Raw genomic sequence first — 27,706 nt, 5'->3', positions numbered from 1 at the left:
AAAGACCTACTTAGTGCTCAAAGCAAATTTGTAGCACATGAGTACCTCCCAGTAAACCCCTCCCCCAGATCACCACCCCCATTCCCTACATTTCAATTTAGAAACCTGTTAATTTATCATGGCTCTCTGGAGAGAAGGAATGCCCCCACTTCACTGGACAGAGGGAAAGCTGGGCACCAGGCATGCCAGACATTCCACTGCTAAAAGGGGGGCAGCGGTATTTCAACATTAGCATTACTGGGCCCCAAACGCTGAAACTCGTGAGATACGAAGCTTATTCCACCCTACAGTTTCCAGAATTTCCTCTAGATTTTAGTCCACCCTTTTCCATTCATGAGAGAAGTAGTTAAAATTAGGGCCAGCCCTGCAGTACTTGGCATGTCAGATGTGGGGAGGCTGTCCCCAGAAATAAGCTAGTTCGCCCCCCAGACGGGCGGGGCAGAGGGCCTCGCGTCCCATCGTGGTGGAGGGGCTCCGGTAAGGCCAGCCCCCTCCGAGGGTCTGCCAGCGGTCTCGTCCCAAGCTTTAAAACCCCGAGCGGAGGCACTGCATCCTGACCGCTCCTTCCCCAGCCAGTCTTGGCTAGGCTTTCAAAAAAAAAAAAAAAAGTGTGCAGTTGTCTCCTCCCCGCCCAGCCCAGCCCCATCCTCGTCCAGGGCCAGCTGTGCTGCGGGCCGGCCTCCTTAGGGACGCGGTCAGAGCCGCGGCTGCAGCAGAGCGAGAGGCGCTCTCCGTTGAGGCACCTTCAGCTTTCCGCTCAGCTCCGAGAGCCGCTTCGCCAAGTTGAGCAGCTCCAAGCGCACGCTTTGCTTCTGGACTTCACCCTCCCCCGGTCCCAGGCGCCTCCGCCTCCCACGCTCCCTTCGCTTGGGAGCAGCTTGTCTCCGCGGGCTGGCAGCTAGCACCCCTTTCCGCTACTCCGCCCTGAAGCGTGACCATGCTGTTGAGGGACATCCTCCTGGCAGTGCAAGGTAAAGCCGGGACCCGCTGTGCGTTTGGCGAGGGCGGGGGGCGGAGGACGGGGGGCACTCGCGTGTCCCTCTCCCTCTCCTGCAGCACTAGTGGCCGGGCTCGCCGTCCCGGGCTGAGCCATCCGAAGGCGCCTCCCGATCCTTCTCCGCAACCGCTCTTCTCGCTTCGCAAGCCCAGGCTGGGGGTGCGCGGCGGGTTAGCGCAATGGAAGCGCCCTGGGGGTGAGGGAAAGGGACTGTAGTGCATCCTTCACTTGACCCCTCCTGCACTCCTCCCCCTCACTATAACCAGGTAGTTTCCCAAGGGCGCCCCGAGTTGGTGCAAACGCTCCCGGGTTCGAGCCCGAACCCAAACCCAAACCCAACTGAAACTCGCTTTGTGCCCGCAGCCCTGCAGCTTGCCGGGGCCTTGGACCTACCCTCTGCGTCCTGCGCCTTTGAAGAGAACACCTGTGGCTTTGACTCTGTGTATGCCTTCTTGCCGTGGCTTTTAAATGAAGAAGGTAAGGAGACTCGGTGCACTGAGGCCCGAGGTGAACTTTCCTCCTGCCGCTTGGCTCTTTCACATGGGTACTGTTATCTTGGAGTTAAATCCCCTTAGGAGAAAAGTGTGCGTCACGGATCCTCCTTCCAAACCTCAGCTGTGCTGCATGATGGCCAAGGAAGAGATGGTGCAGAGGAGGGGTGGCCTTTGTTTACCTGGCCCGTGAGTAGAAGCGCTGAGATTTTTCTCCTCCCTCCAGCACTCCATAATGGAAAGGAGAAAGGGGGCACAGCTAATGATTGCCACTAGGGTCTGTGTGCCCCTAGCAGGTCATCATCTTCTCTGGTCCTCAGTAGACACGTTGTGAGTGAGGCAAGTTGGAGAGGCATTCTCTTCCCACCTGGCAGGAGTGGTTTCATAGTTCTGTGATAGTACCTCGGTGGTTTGTTGCATGCCTTCATCCTCATACTCCTGTTGCATTAATCCAGCACTTGGCAAATGAGGAAACCAGTCCATGACCTTGAGCATGAGGTCACTCAACTGGCGAGTGTTAGTGTGGTCTGACCACTACATACCATTTGGGTTCTAGTGACAAAGTTTAAAGGTGGGGTCTTCAGATGTATCTTCTTACTCTTCATTTAGTAAAAATAAGTAGTTCTCCAGTGCCCAACAGCAGGCACTGGGCATCCCTTTTCTTTCCGTTCCTGCTCACTTATGTCACTCTCAGGCCATTTGCACTGGGAAAGAGCCTCATTTTAAAAATACTGCAGCATAAAGGACACCAGCTAACCTCCTTCCCTTTTCAATTGTCCTCGGGTCTCCAATTTTCCAAGTTGGCTCCCCAGAGAAGGGTGGAGGCCAGAGCCCTAGGTTAGGATGTAGGAATTATCATCAGTTTATTCTGCCCCAGGCTTCTGTTTGGGGATTTGCATACATTAGTTTCTCTGCTCCTTGCAGGTGGGTGATGTTAGCCCCATTTTTTACAAGAGGAAATCTCCCTCTTAGCATATTCAAATTGATGGTTCCTGTCATATGGAATCTTTTTAGCCAACTCTGAGCTGTCTAGGTAGGGGGAAAACAGGAGGAAACTCACTCAGTAGTAAACAGGGACTTGACTAAAAGAGCTACTTGCAGGACCCTGTGAGTGAAAATCTTAAATATTGTGCCCTAGACATTTTTCTTACCTCAGCCTAGTCCTGGTCCTGAGAAAAAGAAATGAACATCACCCCTTAATCCAGGAGCCTGAGTCACTGAGCCTCCGTCCCCAGCCCTCTGGCAGGATGGTGGCCCCTTCACAGCCTGCTGCTGTCTGGGTCAGTGGGCATGCCGCAGCCTGCTGAAGTCAACCGCCTCCCAGACCCACAGGAAGTGCTCTCTGCTGAGTTGGCACCTCTGCACTGTGGCAGTTGAACAGTGCCCCTTCAGGGAAAACAGGAAGATGCTTATAGGAAAAGGTGATTATGGTTTAATAGTATAATGAAGGCACTGTTGCTTTCCCATTTCCTTTCTTGCTAACTTCTAACAGCCACTGCTTTCTGGCTCAGTACTAAGACTACTGGCTTGGCTGAGGGAAGTTAATTCACCCTCCTCTGAGCACTCCTGGTGGAGCAGGCAGGTTAGGCTTCAGTTGTTAGAGATGGAGTTTTTCAAAGACCAGAATTTGCACATAGCAGTCCACTCCAGAGGAGCAGTGAGTTCATTGTATACTAGCAGTATACAATGCCTGCTGAGAACCCATCGTTAAGAATTTGTTATAAACCCATTTCTAGGTTGTTAAATTGATGATAATAAAATTGTCCTGTGCTGAAATTTGGCAAGTTGTTCACAAGCTTCTCTGCAAATTCCATTCACCTTGCTGCACCGCAAAAACCCTTTGAAATTGGTTACAGTTACCTGGGTGCATTGTATCCACCACAGAAAGTTGTGGGTTTCAGAGACTTTTGCCCACAGTATTTGGAACACAAAAGGCATGTTCTATAGGTCCTTAGTCAGTAAATTAATTTATAGGGAAGAGAACAATGCTAAAGTCCTGAGAAGAAAGTAATTAGAATTTCATCACAGGAAATTCAAATCTGGAGTGATTGTCTTAAAATATCTCCCCAGCTGCCCAAAATTATATTTGAAGTCCTACCCTTTAGTTTATTTCAAGAATTAGTTCTCTAAACATCTCCAATTACAATTCCAATGTCTCTACTTCATGGCCATTTTGAAATATGCTTGATCTCCACTGGGCACAGAATGGGTGAGTCTGGACAGGGCAGTGTGTTTGTTGGTGTGGGGAAAACAAAACAGCTGTGTTAGGCTTGCTTACTTGTTTCCTGGCTGCAAGCACTCTGTACAATTAGTGCATGAGCACATGGCAGAAAGCCACGTGTGTGTCTCTATGAAAAGCTATGGGTGCTTTCTCTCGGTGCTGATTCTCCCAGATTGCTCTCCTGCCACTGTGAGGTGTGGTTCCCTGATTCCCTCAGCTGCCACTGTGAGGGGTGGTTTTCCTGATTCCTTGCCCTCCACTGTGAAAAGTGGTTTCCCTTTGTTTATTCACTTGCCTGTCTCTGGGTGCCTCCAATAAACGGGTATGGCTTGACGCTTTCAGGCTCCACTGTCTGCCCGAATTCAGTGTGTACACCCAAGCAAGTGCTGGTATCTGAGTCAGGGCCTATCTAGAGATTTGGGGGGTGGGGTCATGGTAGGGTGTGCTGAAATTACATTGTAAGTACATGTGTGTGTCTCTTTCTGACACCCCCTTCTCCTCCCCAACCCCTTTTTTTCTCTCGGAAGGACACTGCTGGTCACTTGGCCATCTCTCACTTCTGCACTCTGTCATGTGCCAGTTATTATAAATAGTGATAAATTCCACCTGATATATCTTGAGGCCCAGCTGGAACCAAAAGTCTGGCAAGGGTCCCAAGAAGCCTTCCTGGGACAGGAGCAGTCTTCCCTTCCTGTGAACTACAGTTCTTTTTCTGATCCTGGGGTGCCACTCAGCATCCCCCCCCCCAAATCAGGAGTTCACAAGGCATTCCCGCCCCTGGGCCTGCTTGAACCTGCATCTCCTCTGCTCATGGGTCTCCTGGTGCCCTGTGAGCAGAAACACAGCCCCCATGTGGTGTCGAAGCTGGAGAGCATCACAAGTCCCGGATGTTCCTTAGATGTCTCTCGGAGAGACAGTGAATGCCAGGAATTGATGAGTCATTCCTGCAGTAGCATTATGTGGCATATCCCAGGCCTCCCTGGCTACTGCTGTGGTCATGTTGAGTGTGGCTCTTGTGGTGCATTGTGCCTGAGCACGGTACTGGCTCTGCTCCGGCTCTGCCTGAGCTCCTAGGTCCTAGAGCTGGGCCTAGTGTCCATCCAGTGCAGCACCCTTGTTTCGCAGAGGAGCGCACTGGGCCCAGACAGGCCACCAGTCACAGTCACGGACACAGGCAGTTGGGCAACCTCTAGTTTCCGCTGCTCTTTACCGCTTCTTCCCTCCAGCATTGCTGCCATGTGCAGGTCTCCACTGGACCCTGGAGCTTTGGTGAGCTACTTGTAACATTTTGGAAACTCTTCATCAGAGGTGTGATTATACTTCATACATGTGAAAGAACATGGGTTCCAAAGGTGTGAACTGATCAAAGGCACATTAACCCTATACTCTTGGTCTTATAGTGTGTTTATTCACTCTTTCTGCTGTGTGGGGATCCCACCTATCTGCAACCTTCAGCATAGAGAAAAAGGTTTGGCATGTAGTAGGTGTTCAATAAAGATTTGTTGAGTGAATGAGTAAATGAAATATTGGATGATTAAAAAGTCCTTATGCATTTTTATTTGTGGTCCTGGTTCATTCTGTACCCTCAAAGGTAATTCTTTATCATGAGAAATAACTTGCGCCTGCTGGTTAGTACAAACTCTGAGCTAGACAGCTTGGATTAGAATCCAGGCTCTGTCCTTTCATACTGGGTTAATTTGGGCAAGTTATATATCCTTTCTGTGTGTCTGTTTCCTCAGCTGTGAAATGGAGATAATAAAAGAACTATCTCATAAGATTATGGTGAAGATTGAATGTGTTAATCCATGTAACACATAGTGAGTACTTTATACTTGTAATCTGCCATTCTTACTCTCTCATTTTATCAGTCATGATCTCTTCTACTTCAAACAGCTTTGCAACACAGCTTTGGAGAAACTAAGGAGAGTCTCATTTTCTTTCTATTATAGTTTTGCCATTTGCTCTTCATTCCAACCAGAGGACGAACATTCTTTTTTTTAAAATAATTTGCCTCTATTTTTAGCATCCATGAGCCTCTTATGCTGTCTAACTTTTGTGTGGCTAAATGAGGTGTGGACGGAAAGTAATAAGACCAAGTTCAAATCTGGCTTACATTCTCTCCATCATATTTCTCTCTAAATTCTTGGTTTGGGTCAGCAGTGCTTTGCACCCTGCCCCATCACTCTCCCACCCTTCCCTGCTCTTCCCTGCGTACCTATCCACAGAGCTGATGCCTCAGCATCAGTCCGCCTCTGTGACTGAGGGTGCTGGTGCCTTCTTTGAGATGCCTGGCCACACTCATCTCTCTTCTCCTAAACTCTTGTGCAGGTCCCTAACCTTTGCATTCCTGTCAATCAGTCTAGGATCTTGAGTTCTCTTGCCTGACCCATCCCTTTGAGATTTAACCTATGAGGACTGGTCATATCTATCTGCTCCTCCCTGCCTATGCTGACTTCTCTGGACACAGGTTCTGTCTGGCCAAACACCTTCCTAGCAATGCCAACACCCAGGCTGGGTTCCTCCTTACTCGCATTAGAGTTGCTCAGTGGGAAGGTGCTACCCAGCTCCTGGCCTAATCCCCAACAAGTGCCTGGGGATTTTTAGGATGTTTTCTTTCTCATAATTTTAGAAGTCAGCTGTGGTCACAATGTATTAGGAGGAAAAAGTAATTTATCATAACGGAACTGTCTGCCTTCATCGCCATAATTAATCTCTTAGCCTGTAGTTACTATGTTTTGTGACCTTGCATCTTGGAATATGGTATTCATGAAAAATCCTGGTTCTTAAAATAGCAGAATCTCTTTGGTAGGTCACCCCAGCTGTAGTTCTACTTTTCTTATTAAACAATACTTGATTCTTAAGAATTTGAGTGAAACTCATTTGTTTTAATAGAGGTGATATATATCTCAATAAATAGGGCCAGCAAGTTGGACATGTTCTGGGTATCTTGGCTGGTCAACCCTGATTTTCACATCTGCCAATTATCCCACTTCAGAAACACAGCAGTGCTTAACACAGAAAAACAGATTACTAGTGATCAATGAGAATATTGTATAAGGGCAAGATATTTTCAGTGTTTTCATTGTATATAGATATTTTCATTATATCTATTAGGCCACACCTAATTAAGCAAAGCATAATATCATACCTAATATCAGCAAGCATTCCTGACCAAAACTAAAAATCTATAAATAAATTCTTATGCCTATGCAGTAGGTTCTTAATCTTGACTGGACATTAAAAACATCTACAAATTAAAAAAAAAAAAGAAAAAGTCATGTACAGGCCTATCCCAAGAGATTCTGATTTATTTGGCCCAAAATCGAGCCAGACTTGACATTGTTCACAAAAAAAAAACCAAACACTACAAATAAACTTCCTAGGTTTTTCCAATATGCAGCCAGGGTTGAGGACAGGGCCCTAGAATGACTGCCAACTCCCCACCCCTCTAGAAGTGAGAAAGAAGAAATGCACTCTTCATCAGGGATTGTTAAAGTTGCCCACAGGATAAAGCACAAAATGCCTAGCTTGACACTCAAAGATCCTTCATGATTTTCCCCAAATTATATTTCTACTCTCCCCTCCCGTAATTCTTTATTTATGTATTTATTTTTAATTTTTTTTTTGTATTTTTCTGAAGCTGGAAACGGGGGGGGGGGGGCAGTCAGACAGACTCCTGCATGCGCCCGGCTGAGATCCACCCTGCACACCCATGGGGGGGGGGGCGATGCTCTGCCCATTTGGGGCGTCGCTCTGTTGCAATCAGAGTCACTCTAGCACCTGAGGCAGAGGCCATGGAGCCATCCTCAGACAGAGAGGAAGGAGAGGGGGAGGGGTGGAGAAGCAGATGGGCACTTCTCCTGTGTGCCCTGGCCGGGAATCGAACCCGGGACCTCCACATGCCAGGCCGACGCTCTACCCCTGAGCCAACCGGCCAGGGCCCCCTCCTGTAATTCTTAATGTGCTATTCATTCAACACATCCTTGCCTTTATGGCCTCCTTGCTCTAGTTGCTTTGTTCTCCACGCCTGTATTATTCTTTCCCTTTTTGGCCCATTTAAATCCTATTCATGCTTTAAGATCCAGGTCTTTCTTGAAGCATTCCCTAAGTTTCCTAGGTAAATGAACCTCTCCCTTCCCTCCCTTGCCTTACTTCTCTCACTTTTTATGTCTTGCTTCACTTTCTATCTTGTGTATCTTATTGGCGTCTCCTTATCAGAGACCCCACCCCTTCACCCCATCAGAGTGTTGCATCTTTCAGAATAGGGATCGCATCCTCATCATCATGCCTGACAAGCAATATGTGATATCAGCAAATGCTTGGAATATAATCAATCTCTAAAGCTCTTGAAAAGCCTTGACACTTTTCCCTGTAGTGGAAAAGGTTGTGTTTAATCTTTCTTACCATTGGACTTCAATGACTTTGGAGGCTTATGTTGTAATTTCCAAATATAACAGTGAAGCGGTATTTCAGCTTGCCTCACCAATATGTGGTCTGTCTCATCGCTGACATACTGTGGACAAACAGCCTGTGGGGTACTTAGCTGTTAGGGCTGCCTGAGCTCCTTGGTCCTCTGCCAACACAAACAATCACAAAGCAATCTCAAGAGTGACACTGCTCCATCTGCAAAGTATTTTTGGCAAGATTATCAGACTTTGAATTAGTTTTTGACAGCTATTGTTCCTAAGAGCACAAGTGTGAGACACCAACGGTATCCACCTTGATGGGTAAAAGTCAGCAGAGATATTTGCTCCTCAAAGAACTTCTTACACACTGATGTGACTGATGGAGAAACCAATGGGTTCGGTTTGCAATTCAGTAAAATCTGCCACAATATTTTCTTCCTCTACTTTGCAATAAAATTATTTGTGTTTTCAAGGATTCTGAGGCTAAGAATGAGATGATGAAGCAAGACAAGTGGTACCATACCATAACTTCATAGTATCCTGAGTGAATCATAAGTTCTATAGGAAATGCTTCTAATATTCTATCAACAAGCTTTTGAGTGCTTACTATCCATCAGGCATGAGAACATAGAGAACATATCTATGGAGTAGATAATAGGGAGCACATATGTAGTCATGGCTCCTGACCCCTGACCTTGGCAGCAAAAGATCAACCAGAGGAAACACAAATCTGTAATTATAGTGGGAGCAACTAAAGCTGTATAACAAGTCAGAAATCTTTATTGCAAACAGCATAAGTGGCTGTTAAACAGAAAAGGAATTTATGGGAAGGGTATCAGTTAGGCTTCAGAATCAAGAGGAAGTCTAGAGAGTTATAGAATGGAAATAATAAGGGATGCAAAGTGAAAGCAAGATCCCCCTCGAGGAACCACTGGATATTTATCACTGCACTGCTGGACCTGCCCATTCATTATCCTGCAGACGATGAGTAGTATGTGGCCTGCTATCTAGCTCAGCAGCTGTGAGGAAGGTCGATTTGAAGGGGTGGAGATTGGCACTGGAGAGGCTAGTTAAAGGGCTATCTGGTGGTCCAGCTGAGAGGCAATAAGGGCTGAGATAGAACAGGTAAATAGTGGGGATGAAATGAAGGGAGTAAGTAAAACCACCAAGAGGGGACAAATTGGTAGGAATTGATGATTGACTGGGTGGGAACAAGGACTCAGTGAATGGAGTGCCAGATTTCCAGTTCGGTCACCTGGTTGCTTGGTAGTGCCAACACTTGAGATCATCTCAAATTTCATGTCTGTCTTTTATTGGAATAGTTCACAATGAGACATGTGAAGCAAAACCTAATGAAGTAGTTATGCAGTAGCGTCCTTTGTAGCCACCATCGGTGGCCCATTGGTCGCATTTCATGGTACATGCCAAGTACATTTATTGTTATTTGTTAGTATGGAAGATGTGTTCAATTCTGAGTTGTCTGGGAAACATCCAAGTGGAAGTGTCCAGCAGGCCTTTGATGGAAGAAAGAAAGTGCATCTGGGTGTACAGGAAACTCCAGCATAAAGATAGTCGTTGAAATTTTGAGCAGAGATAAGATCATCCAAGAAAACTGTATGAAGTGATAACAGCAGGAGGGCAGAGTCTAAACTCAAATTGAAGGATTAGGCATAGGGTGGGAATAGTGGGATGAAGGGAGGAGAAGGAACCAGAAGTATACCAGGAGAATTGGGGAAGTACAGGGCCACAGTGCAAAGGAGTTAGGAGTTTCAAAAGCAAGATGTGGTCAACAGGATCCAGAGCAGTAGAGAGAGGGGCACAGGGTAACTTGTCTGTTGGAAATGAATGAGTGCAGGTTCAGTGGAACGATGAGGGTGGAACCAGAATGCCCTGGTGGAGGAACAAAGGGGAAATGTCAACAATTAGCAGGGAATTTGAGTAAAGAAGTTTGGATGTTCTCCCTTAGAGAGGGTTTTCACCATACCTACAAAAAACCTGATGATGAAGACTTTTATTTATATTTTATTTTGCTTGGTCTTTTAGGAAGGGGAGACTTGAGCTTGTTAATGAAGTAGAAGATTTAGGAGAGAAGGGGACTTCCTCACTCAGTCTTAGACCTAATTTCTGCTTGAATGATACAGAAACCTCAGGAATATACACATTTCTTTTAGCCAACATAACTCAAGAATCCTGCCCAAAGGGGCTCAATAACTCTTGAGTGTCAACCTCAAAATGTGTAATATTTTATTTCTACTGTAAATGCAGAGAATGTGGGAGATTGGGCTAAATCTGTGGTAATTATGATATGCCCTGGAATTTATGTATCTAAAAGCAAAAGCAAACCTCAGTAAGCTATAGAAGAATGTTTTGGGTATGAGGGAACTTTCATAGCATAGCATATTCTATTGCTATTATTGGGGTGATTCCCAACAAGAATTGTGAAGTGAAACCTAATAAAATAGTAGTACAATAGCTTCCTACACAGCCAGGGTCTGTGATCCACAGCCAGCATTCATGGACCTGCCAAGTCTATTTATTATCATCATGTTTAACCTCCACCATGATGCTGGAGCTGGTTATTCTCTGCATTTTACAGATGAGGAAGGAGAAGACAGAGAGGTAGAGATAATATGCTCAGAGCAACACAGAGTCAGAGTATCGACCCAAGATCACCTGGCTCCAAAGACTTGAGCCTCATTGACTGTAGGATTCCTGCGATTAGTGAATTGGACAACCCCTTTGTGCTTCCAAAAGTTAATACCGAGGAAGACAGACCTACAAGATTTATGCTTCTCTAAAGTTAATGGCAAACCTCTGCCAAATATGAGATGTCCTAACAGTCCAACTCCTTCCCCGAGTTCCTGGCCTCAGCTGCAGCCTGTGCACCTTTCTATGCTGTGCTGAGAACCAAGCAGCCATCAAGCACAGACAGGGAAATGTCATTGTACTTACTTTTTCCTTCACAGATTAAAGTTTACTCTTGGAAACGTTTGAAGGATTCTGTTCTCAGTCCTCAGCATAATTTTGGCAGAGAACTTCAGGGAAAATTTATAGTTTGACCTAAAATACTTTAGCAGTCTTAAGGAATACTCCTAAATTTCAAATCTGTCCATTCTGACTGTGAACAAATGAGCAGAGTACTGGATAGATGTGTGTTTGCAAGCTGGGTGCCCTGCTAGGCAAGCATTTCCGCACTTATTTATTGTTCGTCTTAACAGAATGGCAATATTGCTATATAGCAAAGAGATCTATAACTTAGCTGATGCTGGGAGAAATTTCCATTCCTTATTTGAAAAACTTTTGCCTCACTGCCAAGGAGAGACGAAGTGTTATTTGGGGCCATGCTTATAATGAAGATGACTTTAATATGCTTTCAGTTCCCTGCGCAGCTGCCTCCTTTGCTTACCAGGATTTTATGACTAAGACCAGTTAGTCTGAAACTACAATTTAGGAAGTTTTCTTTTTTCGGCTTCTATAGATTTCTTTTGTTTTGTGACTTTATTAAAAATGGGTAATAGGTTGTTGAAGACTTTTCTTTTTTAAGTCTGTATTGACCCTGCATTAGCCAATTTAAAAATGTAAGCTTTTATGGAAACTGGTTTTCCATTACAAATTTTGAAAGTCCAGAATTAGCCTCTGAAATCATATCATTTTTCCTAAAACCATTTTCTCTTTTCCACAAATTCTGATGAGGAAAATGTGAGTTGAACATTGATAGGTATTTGTTGTTTCTTTTAAGAATCAACACAGAAGAGCAAATCCTTTGGAACTTACGTTTAATACTTAGGGATAACTGAAAAAAAAAACCCACCCAATATCTAATATATCCTAGGTTACAGTATCAGCTCTACGGATTTTTATCTTTGTTGTCAATATAAATACTCAATGAACTACCTACACATGGTTCTCTACTAAATATTGTGTAATTAAAGAGAACTAATATCAGAGATAACACAACTAAAGATACAGAGTATTGGCATGAGGCCAGATGCATTTTAATCTTGGGCTTGTGGAATGGGACTTATTTGCTTTCCACACACTTAGGCTTTAAACAGTGTTGAATTCAAAAGGAAATTCTGTTAAATATAGAATATTAATCTCAAGTTATTAGATTACCCCTCATTTAAAGGACATACCAATAATTACGAACACTGTCATGTTCAAGTGGCCTTCTTGTCTGTCAAATATGCTACTTAGCAACTTTTGAAAGAGGACAAAGGTAGCCTTTTTGTGCAACAGTTGAAACAGCTGAATTGCTGAGAAAGTTTCTCTGTCCCTCAGGCCTCTTGCCTCTCCCCAACTCAGCTACTCACAACAAAAATCACTGGAAGATGAAAGGGGTGCAGAATGGTTTATATTTTTAATTAACTCCATTTATTTCTCATTTTGGTTATCAGGAAGTCATTCATAATTTTTTTTACTGTATTTCTGTCATAAAATAAGTTTGGACACATTTATGAGCAATCTCTTGCTGAGTGTAATATTAGCCTGTCTAAGAATTCTTAGAAAATGTAATGGGTCTTGGAAAAATATATAACATTCACCATTATTCTGTCCAAATGTGCAGTGACTCATGATCATGCACAAAAGACACTACGTTTGAGACTTAAATCACATAAGAAGTTTTCCTTGGAAATGTCTGATGAAAGAGAAGGACCGAAGAGGGAACCACGGAAACTCAATTTCAGTCTCCTTTCAGTCTTGCTCACCAGCAAGCAGGTGCAGTACAGAGCAGCATGCCATCAAGGTGCCCTCAGCTGGGAGTGGAGGACAGTGCCTGGCATAGTTTATTTAAATATTTTGAGAATGGACACACCAATGATCATTTATGATGTTCATCCATAGAGCTCATTTCAGAGTTGCTACCACAAACTTCAAGACCAGAGAGGCATTTGCAAGCATTTATTGAGTGCTGGGTGATTTTCTTGACACTGAGTCAGAAAACCTAGTAGAAAAATGAATAACAGTTATTTCCTGGAACATTTGTTAAGCAGTTATAGACCAAGCACTGTTTGAGATATCCTGCATGTATAAGTTCACTGAATTCTTGCAGTGACCCAGTGAGGAAGATACTCATTATAGATAAAGAAACTGGGGTTTAGAGATTGTTTTTAACATTCTCAAAATAATGGGTAATTAATGGAGCCTATAATTTAACATGTGTTTGTCCCCAAAGACTAAGAAAATAACCACTCTATTATTTTACCTCTTTTTTTCCTACTGTCTCTTAACATGGGCTCTCAAAGGATCTGTATGATAGACATAATAATAGCAGTTATAATAACAGCGAACTCTTATGGAATGATTTCTCTCATCTGTATGCTGTTCTATGTTTTTGATGTCACTAATTTAATCTTCCCAACAGCTTAGTGAGTTGAGTCCTATCCTCATTTTGAGGTTAAGGAAAGTGAGGTGCACAGAGTTAGGTCACAGGGACCCTAGATGGCAAGACTGTTTTGTAACAGGCTTTCTGGTTCCAGCCTGTGTTCTATGAAGGAGAAGCCAATCGTAATATTCTTTTCTTTTCTTTTTTTCACTGCACTTTGAGGTGAGAAACTTTTCTACTTAGGTTATCAAGTACATGACTAAGAAAAAACATGTAAAGACATTATTTCTTTTAGATTCTTCCATACATGGGAGCCCTACCACCAAAATACTTCTAATTTGAAGAAATTTTAAATCAATATTTTGTTTTAGAAATGGTGCAGGGCCCTGGGACAGCAGAATTCCTGCCTGGTTCCAAGTTCTAAATGAGATTACTTTGGGAACTTCTGGGACAGTCTCACTCTCAAAGCACCCCCACAACTACCCTGAATTCTCTGGACCAATTCCATCAGAACTTGTGTTCCTTGATAATCTTGATCATCTTGTTTTGAAAATGAGTCAAGGATCCTCATGTAAAAAGAAGAGAGAGAGAAGGAAAGAAAGATGTAATGTTTGCCTGCTTGAGTTATGCAAAAAGACATTGGGAACTCAAATCAGTAAGGATGTTAGCAGGAGACACCATACAAGCCAGAGGACAATGAAAGGATCTTGGAATAAAGGTAGCTGGTGAGCTCAGTCAGTCTCTCCATCTTTTTAGTCTATAGTAGATGATGTCTTTTGACCCATGGGATAGAAACATACAATTTTTTTTTATTTCTACAAAGACCCATTGAGGAAAGTAGTTCTTTATATATATAATATATTTTGTATTTTTCTGATGTGAGAAGCGGGGAGGCAGAGAGACAGACTCCCACATGCGTCCAACAGGATCCACCTGGCATGCCCACCAGGGGGCATTGCTCTGCCCACCTGGGGTGTTGCTCTGTTGCAACTGGAGCCATTCTAGTGCCTGAGGCAGAGGCCATGGAGCCATCCTCAGCGCCCAGGCCAACTTTGCTCCAATGGAGCCTTGGCTGAGGGAGGGGAAGAGATAGAGAGGAAGGAGAGGGGGAAGGGTGGAGAAGCAGATGTGCGCTTCTCCTATGTGCCCTGGCTGGGAATCGAACCTGGGACTTCCACACACCGGGCTGACACTCTTAATGCTGAGCCAACCGGCCAGGGCCGAGGAAAGTAGTTTTTATGGGTTCAGACAATGTGGTGAGAGTTTGTTTTAACTTTTCTAAAGTCTAATCCATGGGATATGAACATGTGTTTTAAGACACCATGGAATATTAAGGGTCTACAGCCTGTTTTCCAGAGTGAATACTTGAGCTTAATTGTATTCATTTAGCAGTTTCTATCCATGCTGGGCAAGGAAGGTACAATAACAGCAGTGACTGACAAAGGTGCTTGCTCTCGAGGAGCTAGCAGTCAGTCCAGCAAAAGAAATAAGATATATCAACACTATCTGAACTGTCATTGGGACCAGTACCTTGGCAAGGAAAATGTGAAAGGTCCTGGGAGTTCAGAGGTTCACGAGTGGCTCTTAGGTCATGTCAAATGTCAAGAGAAGCAGAGCCAATGGCAGAGGTGGGGAAACAAGGAGTCTGGTCTGGGAAAAATATGATGTCTCTTTCGACAGGTATATTGCAAGCACAAAGGAAAAGTGGATAAATAAACCTGGTATTTGTCACTTACCTCAGGCCACTCCCATACACATGATAATGAGAAAGGTCCATGTCATTTGAAGTTGTTACCTCAGTCACTAACACTGAGGATGGTTACAGTCCAAAACTGCATTTCATAGTCGTCTGTGCAGCAAAACTGCTGTTTCCCAGGCTCAGAGACGGTGCAGAGGCTACAACTGCAGGTTGGAGAGAGCAGAGGATACCAATCTCTGGACCCCACAGACTGTCACTTTTTTTTTAATTATTTATTTTTTTTTTTTACAGAGACAGAGAGAGAGTGAGGAGAGTGAGAGAGAGGGATAGACAGGGACAGACAGGAATGGAGAGAGATGAGAAGCATCAATCATCAGTTTTTCATTGTGACACCTTAGTTGTTCATTGATTGCTTTCTCATATGTGCCTTGACCATGGGGCTATACCAGATCAAGTGACCCTTTGCTTGAGCCAGCGACCTTGGGTCCAAGCTGGTGAGCTTTTTTTTTTTTTTTTTTTACTCAAGCCAGATGAACCCACGCTCAAGCTGGCGATCTTGGGGTTTTGAACCTGGGTCCTCTGCATCCCACTCCGACGCTCTATCCACTGCACCATCGCCTGGTCAGGCGACTGTCACTTTTGATAATAACTGACCTCTTGATAAAACTTACTTTTTAGCTTAGCTAAGGAAAGGCGTGTGTGCAGTCTTGACTTTTCACTAAATGAAAATAAAATCATGAGTAGCCGGCAGTGAAAGCATAGCCTCAGACAGTTGATCAGTGATTTTGTATCTATCTCCTAAAGGCAAGGGCCAGGCAGACTACGCTGGAGGATCAGCATTCAACTCAGATGGCCAGTCAGTTACTTCTGAGGGGCTGTAATAGTAGAGTATGGGAACTTACTTTTCAATCATCCATGCTTTAATAATAATGACAGTTACTGTGTTGCAGTTATCATGTCCTTATATCTCTAAACCTCACTGTAACCTTGTCTGATCTGTGTGGCTATATACATTTTAAAGATAGAGCAACTGAGACCCAGCAAGGTGATTCAGCCTGCTCCAGGTCACACAGCCAGAGCAGAGATTGGACCAAGGTCTATCTGCTCCAAAGGCAGCACCTGTTCCACTGTCTTGCCATTAGGTGCCCTCTAGGAGTGAGTAGGAGTCCAGCCTCTCATATGGTGACTGTTTTGATAACCTTTTCTCCCAAACCAGCCTCTTTAACTTTTGCCTTTGTAAGGAGCTATTCACCTTTGCCATCATCCACCATGAACATCTCTGCCACTGTCCCTTAAGGCCAGGATTCCTTGTCCCCAGTCCCTGACCTCATCATAGCAGACATTTACTTAGTAAGGGCTTATAGAACTCAACTCATCTTCCTCCTTCCCTCTCATTAAGCTCATCTTGCATGATCTCCTCCCATCTTCTATCCTCCTTCATTCTCCCATTGGCTCTTAGTCATTTATGATTTGCTTTTACAAGCCTAAAACTCAATCTTTCCTCATTCATTCAGGGAACCTAGAGCCATTATCACAAAACCAGCATCATGTCCCACTTCTGAAGCCGGCTGTAATAAAGTAGAAATGGAGAGAGAAAGCTTCCACCACTGACTGCATCCAGTTCTTTTGGTCCTCAAACCTTTCTCCAGGCATAGTGCAATGGCTCCTGGCTCTTAGCTACAAGAGATGCTAAGGAGACTAGGATCAAAGGCTACATACCCTGGCCGGATAGCTCAGTTGGTGAGAGCATTGTCCTGATGTGCAAAGGTTATGGGTTTGATCCCTGGTCAGGGTACAGACAGGAACAGATCGATGTCTCTCTCTTTCTCCCTCTCCTTTCCTCTCTCAAAAAAATCAATAGAAAGAAGGAAAGAAAGAAAGAAGGAAAGAAAGAAAGAGAGAGAGAGAGACAGAAAGAAAGAAAGAAAGAAAGAAAGAAAGAAAGAAAGAAAGAAAGAAAGAAAGAAAGAAAGAAAGAAAAGGCTACATCCCTATGAAGCCTACACTACCTCATCCAATACCTGATTCTCAAGATCCAAATATTGGGGCTCAGTACCTGCTTGATTCATTGAAAATAAGATAGGTGAAGATGTGCGGGAGTGTGTTTCCTATGCCTGAAACCTTCCTCTCCCAGACCTTTATGTAGCTGTCTCTTATCATTACAGCCTCAGCTGAAATGATACTTCCGTCCCTGGACAGTCTGACTACCTTCATGGTCACTACCAGAGCACATTAGCACTCTGATATTTTTCTTTTTTATTTAACTGTGTGTTTATTGTCTTTGAACTCTAAACAATCTATTAAACTGTAAGCTTGATGAGAACAAGAAACCTGTCTCACTTGTGTCACTGTGGGCTCTCCTATGTCCAGCACGGTGTCTGCCACCTGAGAAATGCTCAATAAGTGTGTGAAGAACAGATGAATAAATCTTAGTCACTGCGGTGATGCTGCCCTCAAAAATGTATGAAGGCCAACACATTGTCAGGATTTGTTAAATGGAAACGAACACCAGAGGAGCTTGAGCATGACAGAGACATTCTCTGTAAGTGATACATCTCCCCTGAGGATGTGTCTAGGCAGATCAGACAGAAGAGGAGAGTTTTTCCAGTTACGCGTTGGCCCTGCTGTTATGGTGCAGCCAACTCTTCCTTTGTCTGCTGGTTTGAGCACAAGCTCTACTGGGGGAACAGAGACTCAGTACCCAAATTCAGGGTAGATTTCCTCCTTTTGATGAATGTAGACAACAATTTCTGCAACAAAGAAAAGATATATAACATCTAGAACCTGAATTCGAAGTCACTGCCCAACACTGAAGAGGAAAGTTTGTGCGTGCATGTGTGTCTGTGTGTGAGAAGGGTAGAGTTATGGTCTGAGAGTGTTTATTCAGAAAACTAGTTTCTCCCAATCCTGATGGTGTATGAATTATTCATATAATTGTCTTCATTTTCTTCTCTTGGCTTAAGATAAGCCAAGTTGATCCCCGAAATCCATCACAGTAATCAAACTCCAGATCATATGGAAAACATTTACCCTCTCAGATTCCATGAAAACCATTCTCCCTTATCTTCACAGATTTTTAAGATCTCAATGATACAGAACTCAGTGGGGAGCCCTTGAAGCAGTTTGAAAAGAAATGGTCAAATAATAGATGTTTGGCCATATTTCTCATGCATTCTTACAAAAATGCACCCAGAGTGTTGCATTTCTAAACCCTTCTCTCTTTGGAGATATGTGATAACCCATATCATAACTGAGATTGTAGACCAATGTTCCTGGGCCCACCTAGATAGAACCACAGCTACTAATCACTGCCATTGACCATGGTCCCTACAACAAGCCTCTGAGGTGGTGACATTCCCTCGAGTTCACAAATGAGGAAACGGCAGTCACTAGTGATTAAGTGGTCTGCCTGATGTTGCACCACTAGAAGTGGTTAGCTGGAGCATGAAGGCTGGTCATGGTATCTGTCCTGCCTCATCACTCCAAAGCACTGTCATTAGTTTTGAGCCTCTCTTAAAACCCTTACCACTCTTTCATTTTATTGGCCTATTTAAGAACATATCCTTTCCCTTCTATTATGCTATTATGATTCTATAAATTAGAATCTTCATTTCTTCTCTCTCTTAATCCCTTCTGTGCCTTACTGAAATGCTTGCATACAATAAACCAGGGTCGGGACGTGAGGCCAGTGATGCACTCACCTTGGGTGGACAATTTAAGGGGGCACCAGAAAAACTAAGTAATCAAGATACATAATATTTTAATGTACTATTTAAAAATACAAAACTAATACAAAAATTCCGTGGTGTCAAAATATCAAAATCTTTTTTTGTGGGGGGGAAGTGACATTGATCAATCAGGGTACATAGGTTCAGAGAAAACATCTCCAGGTTCAAAATCTTAATAAAGACAGACTCCAACCCTGCACTTAGCCTCCTAGCCTACTTCCAGTCCTTTAAGAGCATTTTCTTTTTAGAGCGCTATTATTTTTCAAATTAGCATTTGTAAAATACATTGTTTGCTTTGTGACAGCAACCATGTGACCTAATTTGGCATGCTCTTTTCTAGAAGGTTAATAACTAGTTGGTAATTGAGGTAACAAAGCAGACATTTTAGCAACGACTGCATGTCCGTGCATTTTTTTTTAAATTAAATTTATTGGGGTGACATTGGCTAACAGAATCACATAGGTTTCAAGTGTACTTTTTTTTTTTTAACAGAGACAGAGTGTCAGAAAGAGGGATAGATAAGGACAGAAAGACAGGAACAGAGAGAGATGAGAAGCATCAACCATTAGTTTTTCGTTATGACACCTTAGTTGTTCATTGATTGCTTTCTCATATGTGCCTTGACCATGGGGCTACAGCAGACCGAGTGACCCCTTGCTCGAGCCAGTGACCTTGGGTCCAAGCTGGTGAGCTTTGCTCAAACCAGATGAGCCCGTGCTCAAGCTGACGACCTTGGGGTCTCGAACTTGGGTCCTCTGTATCCCAGTCCAACGCTCTATCCACTGTACCACCACCTGGTCAAGCTCAAGTGTACATTTTTATGACTCATTGGCACTTTGCATTGTGTGCACACCATGCAAAATCAAATCATCTTCCATCACCAAACATTTGGCTCCCATCACCTTACCACAACCCCTCAATACCTTCCCTCTGGTAACCACCGTACTGTTGTCTGTGTTATGAGTTTCAGTATTATATCCCAAATATGAGTGAAATCACATGGTTCTTAGCTCTCTCTGATTTATTTCACTTAGCATAATAGTCTCAAGGTCAATCCATGTTGTCACAAATAGCAGTACAGTATTTCATCTTTTCTATGGCTGAGTAGTATTCCATAGTATCTATGTACCATGTCTTCTTTATCCAAACCTCTATCAAAGGACACTTTGATTGTCTCCATGTCTTGGCCACAATGAATAATGCTGCAGTGAACATAGGGGTGAATTTATCTTTTGTGAATAAATGTTTTTGAGTTTTTCGGGGAGATACTAAGAAGGATTGCTGGGTCATATGGTAGTATTATTCTTAATTTTTTGAGGAACCCGCCAGACTGTTTTCCATAATGGCTGTGCCAGTTTGCATTCCCACCAACAGTGAGTGAGGGTTCCTTTTTCTCCATAACCTCTCCAACGCTTGTTATTACCGGTCTTGTTCATAATAGCCATTCTAACAGGTGTGAGGTGGTATCTCATTGTACATTTGATTTGCATTTCCCTAATAGCCAGCAAAGTTGCACATCTTTTCATATATCTGTTGGCCATTTGTATATCTTCTTGGGAGAGGTGTCTGACAGATCCTCTTCCCATTTTTTTAATTGGATTGTTTCTGTTTAGTGTTGAATTTTATGAGTTCTTTATGTATTTTATATATGGTTTCTTTATCTATTTTATCTAAAATATTAACCCCTTATCAGAACTGTTGTTTGCAAATATCTTCTTCCTATAAGAGAATTTAAAATATGTTGAATGAATGGGCTGTAGAATTGGTGTTTGGCTCAATGTTGACTAAATGTGCCATTAATGACCTAGTGAAATGTTACCATTCAGACCTCATGATGAATCAGATGTACTAAAGCTCTCAGCCTTTTTTGCTGTCACTCTGTCCACCCAAGGCTGGACAACCCACCAGAGTTCAGCTTCTCTACCAGCCGTGGCAGCAGCCTACCCAACAGGGCATCTTCTTATCAGAAGTTCAACTCTAAATTATTGGAAAGCAGTATGGAGTTAAATAAAAATGGAACTGCCTTATGACCCAGTGATTCCACTTCTGGGACTATATCAGAAGAGACTTGAAACACTAATTTGAAAGGATATATGTACCTCTATGTTCATTGCAGTGTTATTTACTATAGCCAAGATTTGGGAGTAGCCCAAGAACCCATAACTAGATGAATGGATAAAAAAGCTATAGTACATTTATGGAACAGAATACTACTCAGCTATAAAAAAGAAGGAAATCTTACCTTTCGTGACAGCATGGACAGATCTGGAGAATATTATGCTAAATGAAATAAGCCAGTCAGAGAAAGACAAGTACCATGTGATTTCACTTATATGTGGAATCTAATAAACAAAATAAGCTAACAAACAAAATGAAGATAGACTCATAGGTACAGAGAATAGACTGACATATGTCAGAGGGAAAGGGGTTGGGGGCTGGGTGGAAAAGGTGAAGGGATTAAGCAAAGAAAAAAAACCTCATGAGAACAGACAACAGTATGGTGATTACCAGGAGGAAAGGGGTTTGGGGGAGGTAGAAGAGGCTATGAGGGTATAAATAGTGGTGGAAGGAGACTTGATTGGGGTGGTGAACACACTATACAATATACAGGTGATGTATTATACAATTGTACACCTAAAACCTATATATATTTTTATTAACCGATGTCACCTCAATAAATTCAATAAAAAATTTAAAAATAAAAAGTGCTCTTTGGTTGTGTAAGATTCTAAAGTTTCTAGAATTGCTCTTTCATTTTGTTACTTTTCTCCTGTCTTTATTCTTATTATTTTAAGAAATCAAGAGTTGTTTGGAAGAAGAGAATTGTGATATATATAGATATATATATATATATATATATATATATCCCATATGGTCCCTACCTCTCCACCAGGCTAGGTAGATACTAAGAAGCTCAGTAAATATTTGTGAGTGTATTAGTTGGATTGTAGGAATGGACCATAGGAAAAAGAATAGTTGAATTTTGTGCATGTTAAATTTATGTCTGAAGTCACCATTATGTTTTATAAGCCAATATAAAGCTTTATACCAAACAAAAAGATAAGCAGGTCAAATCTAAGTTAAGCTTCATTTATGGTATGCCCATTTTTCTATGCGTTTTCATTGTTTATATTGGAACACTGAAGACAGCCAAATGAGTAATCTGTAAGTGGAATGCCCTTGCACCATTGTTCACACTAACAATTAGACAGAAATCTGGGGTCTGAGTGCAATTGGCAGCTCCTCCTCTCAGCATACAAGTTCAAAACAATCATCACCCTCATGGCAACTTCAGTTTCTCTCCAAAGAAGGTCTCCTCAAAGTCAATAGAATTAGAATATTGAAAATAAGCTTCAAGTTTCCAAATGGTCAGACTGACTACAAACTGAAATTTAAGGGAAAAGAGGCACCCTTGGTGCTATGGCAGCAAGGCATTGGGTGGAGGAGTCTGCCTTCCTGCATGTGTGGCCTTCTTCACTGCAGCACAGGTTTCGTTGCTATGACGCAGACTATTAAAGCACATGAGCTATTTGCACGAGAATAAGTCTTTCTCTTGCTTAGGTATATTCTACCTAGACAGGCCCAATCTAGAGAGACTTAGCAGTTTCCAGCAAAACCAGATTATTCATTCATTCAACAAATACCTACCGAGGACCTACATGTGCCAGGTGCTGGGAATGCAACAGTGAACAAAATAATGGTCCATCTCACATGGAGCAGGTGGAGAGGGGGAGCTTAAGATAAATGATGCAACAGACAACACTATGGCATGACAGGTGGTGTAAGTTTTATGGAGTGAAATAGGATGGAGGGAGGTGTTTTGGCTTAGGAGGGCAGGAAAAGAATCTCTGGAGAAGAAATGTCTGACCAGAGGCTGGAATGAGGGAGGGAATGAGTGTAGCACATGATGTGTTTGGGGAATGGCAGGAGGTCAGTGTGGCTGCCGCTGAGTGAGAAAGGGGCTAGTGAGAGGAGATGAGGTCACACAGAAGCCTGGGGGCCAGATTGTGCCAGCCTAGTGTAGGCCATACAGAGTTTTCTCTGAGAGAACTAGGAAGACTCTGGTAGTTTTGAGCAAATAATGACCTGATATGACTTTTGTTTTGTAAAGGTCACTCTGACTTCTGGGGGGAGAACGGCTTGCTTTCACATTAGAAACCCAGAGGACACACATAGCCCTGCCCTTAAGGCACTTACAATTTGATGGGAATTTTGGCAGTGGACACATAAACAAAGTAATAAAGTCAATTCAGGTACATTATAAATAAAATCAAAAGAGGGTGATGGCAGAGGAAGAGGGATGGGACAGCCTGCTACAGTTAGTACTTGGAGAACTCCTCTGGCAAGTTGACCTTGAACTGAGAACACAGTGAGAAGCCATTGAGCATGAGGGAAGGTGGATGGTATACCAGGTGGATGGTCAGCACAGGCCCTGATGCGGAGGTGAACTGTATGTGATGGAGGAACGACAAGAAGGCCGGAGTGGCCAGAGCACAGTGAGCTGGAGAGGTTGAGAGGTAGGCAGGGCTAGATCTTGTGGAGATGTCCAGGCCATGGTGAGGAATTTGAATTTTAAATGAGTTAAAATGGGCAGCCATTGAAAGGCTTTCAATAATGAATTCCATTTCAAGGGATCACCCTGCTGTTTTGTGGAGAATAAATTTAAAAATGGTTTCTGTGTGGAATTTCTTTTCAGACCTGAAGTATGAAAACCTCCAAAAGTCATACTAACAAATACTTCTTTAAAATAAATAAGAATAGAAGAGTGAGTGAGAATGGAAGTTAGGAAACCAGCCTTTCCAGTAATATAAATAAGAAGTAATTGTGGTTTTGATTCTGGTAGAGATTGTGGAGTTGAAGAATGGATTTGAGATATATTTTTAGGTAAATTAACAAGATTTATTAATGCAGTGGGTGTGAGAAGTAAGGAGAATCAAAAATTATTTCTAGGTAATTAGCTTGAGCAACTGAATGGATAGTAGTGTCATTTAGAGAAATAGAGAAGAGGGAGGGGAACAGATGAGGAAAGGCCATTATGGGGGTGGGAGAAATCTAGAATTCTGATTTGACATGCTACATATCAGGCCCTTGATAGAGCTTTAAGTGCAGATGTTCAGTTGATGACATGATATGGGTGTCTGGAGTTCAGAGAAGATGTCTGGAGGTGAGACAAATTTGGTGATTATCAACAGGCAGCTAGCATTTAATGCCTGGGACTGGAAGATCTACTCAGGAGTTAGTGTAGATAAAGAAGAGAAAGAGGGTAGAGGACCGAGCCCTAGGGATATTCCAGGAGTTAGATTAGAGTAAGAGAAGGTTCCATCTAGGAGGACTGAAATGAGATGGCCAGGTAGGTAGAAGGCAAGTCAAGACCGAGGAATGCCTTGGCCAAAAGAACAGAGTATTTTCAGGTGGGAGTGTCTATCTGTGTTGAATGTAGCTGAAAAATAAGATAAAGAAAAAAACCATTGGGTTTAGCAACCTGAAGGTTTTTAGTGATTTTGGCAAAAGAAGAGCAGTTTTGAACAGTTTTCCTTTGGCCGAGGGAGCAAAGTTTCATGTCCTCTCCATGAAGTCATTTGTGAATATCTACCTCTGGAAACACTATATCAATGCCCTTCCCCTGTTAAGCAGACTGAAAATGATTGCATTCTCTGGCATAGAATTAACAAAAGTTTTTTGTATTCTCTTTGTCATTAAAGAACACACCAGACTCCAATTTCTTTACTTGTAGTAACTGATTTTGTTGTTGTTTATTACTTTGGAAATGTTTAAAATTATAGACTGGTCCACATGGAGGGATATTGGTAATCATCTTTACAATCCCTTTATTTGTATAGATAAGGAGACAAAGGTCTAGAAAAGTTGGCTGGTATGATCTACACATGAGTTTATTATCTAAAGATAGGATCTTTGCATTTGGAAAGTGATACAAACAGAAAAGTCAAATGAAGATGCAGCTCTTCTAGATAACTTAAGAAAATGACATTGTTTATAAGGAAATCCCCTTTTAGACTCTCTTTGTGGCTCTAGTAGTGTGGCTCACTCATTTGGTGTCACCATGGCAGTGACTCCTCATCAAGAAGCTGGATCCGAAAACCAGATCTCATCTGGGGTCTGAATGTGCTAGCCATGTGGTCTTACACAAGGCATTTACCGTAAGTCTCATTTTCAGCATCTGTAAAATGAAGGAAGAGTCCACAGAGAATGTTGTGAGGTTCACACGAACCGATTGAGTGGATGCACATTACAAACTGGAAAACACTCTACAATTGTGAGCTGTTATAAGACTTACAAGGAGAATTCAGAGCTGAGTTAAGCTTGACAGTTTGGTATGAGAGACTATAAACGTAAGGAAAATATTTATTTTAATTGACTTGCGAATTAGGCAAAGGGATGTTTTATGAATATTCAGGGCACACATGCTACTTCTTAAAAAGCACAATAACAACCCTGTATCTAGGGCAGCCTGCAATTCAAGGCACTGCCTGGAGCTAGGGATCAAGGGAAACATTTATTGTGCATCTCTTCTGCAGAGGAGGACAGCTTTGGGCTAGGTAGATTACAATCCAATAGGGAAAGGGGGCAAATGTCCAAACCACAGGACAGAATGGGATGTGTGGAACAGGAGAAGTACAGAGGTCTCACAATGTCAACGAATGGAAGAGATTCATTAGGGAAGGAAGGGCAGGAGAAGAGGTTTCTTAAAGAGGTGGAATTTACAATTTGCTGCGATGATGGGTAGGATTCTGAAAGTTAGGGAAAGCAAGCCAGGAGCAAGGCAAAGGCATAGAGGTAGTTTGCAAAATTTATTCCAGGAAAAGAGTGGTCCAATGTGATTAGAGCAAAGGTCAAAGTGAGAAAATTATCATAGCAAACTCTTATTGAGTACTAACTGCGTATTAAACACTGTCCTAAAGGTATTATGGGTATTTCCTCAGGTAACTATCATAGTGATCCTATGGGATAGATAGGATTGATGACATTGTTTAAATGGGCAGAGTGGGACACAGGTTGAATAAATTCCCCAATGTCACCCAGCTAGTAAGTGGCTGAGGAAAGAGTTGAATTTAGGGTCATTTAAGGGTCTACACTTTAAACTCCTGTGCTATGTTACATTCCCAGCGTCTAAGAGGTAAAGAGCTAAGATGAAGCTGAGAATCTCCTTCAGGCTGTACTACTATGGAGGTGGCAGGCAGCAGACACTTCTGTGCTCTTAATTCAATAGACCATTGTTCCCCCAAATTGACTACTAGTGAAACAGTAGACATTTCAGATAATATATTGACCACCAATATTTTACAGTTAAACACTTATTTTAATATATATTAGAAAATCTATATTTAGCATATCAAAACCTTGACTATGGAAGTTTTAACATAAAATGTTGCTATTTATTTCAAAGACTTTCAAATTAATTAAAACTTTAGTAAAGACATTTGTTAAAGAAAAAGTAAATAATACATAGTACAATTGGTATAAAAATGTCAAAAACCATGACAGTATACCCTGAATGCCTAAAGTTTTAGAATGTACCAGAGGGGCAATGGAAAGCAGTTAAAATGGCAAGGAATAGGAGGGGCATATTCAGACACACTCTTTAGGAAAATTAATCCTGTCTCAACAGTTAGGGTGGATTAGGGGGTCCGGCAGTGAGATAAGCAGAGTCCGATTTTAATGGACTCCATTAGTCAATGTTCAACCCAGAAAACTGAAATCGCTTTAAGTCTTTACAGCAAGGGAATTTAGTGGAGAAAATGGAGAGGTTATATAGCTGACGGAAAACCTGAGGAGCCAGCGTGGGTATATTGAGGCAGCCCAGGAAACTGCTTCTCCTCCAGGCTGGAGGGACAAAGGGAAAACGTCTTGTTGTAGCCCACAGAAGCAGGAGTTGCACTGGAACCATGAAGCCATGTTGGAGCCATACAGGAGGCATACTGGAGCCACGTTGGAGACATGCTGGAGACATGCCGGTGCCATGCAGGAGACATGCTAGAGACATGCTGGCGCCATGCTAGAGACATGCTGTTGCCATACAGGAGGCATGCTGGAGACATGTTGGAGACATGCTGGAGACATGCAGGTGCCATGTTGGAGCCATGCGGGGGACATGCAGGAGCCATGTTGGAGACATGCTGGAGACATGCAGGTGCCATGAAGGAGCCATGCAGGAGGCATTACTAAAGCAGAGCGGGACAGGAAGAAATTCACAAGCTTTTCCCTCAATCCAACTCTCCAAACTCCTTCCTCTGGCACCTCCCATTGTCTGAACCCTGCCTAGGAAATTCAACCCTCTGCAATACAGGGCAGGGGAAGGGCAAAGTATAGATCTGAGCCAAAGAGGCCCAGGGCTAGCACTGGAGTGGTAGCCATATCTGCTTACAAGTAATTATGGAGGGGACAGAATAAATAGGATTTGGTATTTGCTTGAAAGGTGCAGGGCATGATGGAAGGATTGTGTATGAGAGAGAAAGAGGCATAAGCTTAAGTAAATTCAACATTCACCCTTTGGTTTTGAGTCTCCTGGGTACTGTCTTCTCTTTTTCACGCGTTTCATCCACTTTATTTGGGTCATTTCATTTCTATGCCCGCTGGAAAGATCTTTATTCTTGCTGTTCCTGTGGAGGGTTTTTTTCTGTTACTATAGTTGTTATTTTACTGGTCAAGTTAAGGACCCATATAATTACTGAATTATACCCACAGGCATTTTTAATGTGATTTTCCAATTATAGCACAGCTTCTTATGCAGCCATTATCCCAGCCTGCTTTCTTGGCTAATGTATGCTAACACAGCCTCAGGATCCTCAGTCTCTTGTGGGTCAGATAATGAGGGCTTGT

At 42.8% G+C, this 27,706-nt stretch overlaps 1 protein-coding gene across 1 annotated transcript in view; it reads left to right on the top strand.

Annotated features, from left to right (window-relative positions):
- Positions 1-637: 637 nt before the first annotated feature.
- MAMDC2 (MAM domain containing 2) overlaps positions 638-27,706 on the top strand; it is a 193,678-nt gene continuing 166,609 nt past the window's right edge. Inside the window, exons 1-2 of the mRNA XM_066257113.1 lie at positions 638-971; positions 1,361-1,474. Of these exons, the coding sequence (XP_066113210.1) occupies positions 938-971; positions 1,361-1,474 (148 nt within the window). The 5' untranslated portion in view covers positions 638-937. The remainder of the gene's footprint in view (positions 972-1,360; positions 1,475-27,706) is intronic.

Source organism: Saccopteryx bilineata, chromosome 2 (genome assembly GCF_036850765.1).
Source record: "Saccopteryx bilineata isolate mSacBil1 chromosome 2, mSacBil1_pri_phased_curated, whole genome shotgun sequence".
Classification (NCBI taxonomy): domain Eukaryota; kingdom Metazoa; phylum Chordata; class Mammalia; order Chiroptera; family Emballonuridae; genus Saccopteryx; species Saccopteryx bilineata.
This window is presented reverse-complemented; position numbering and strand designations above follow the sequence as displayed.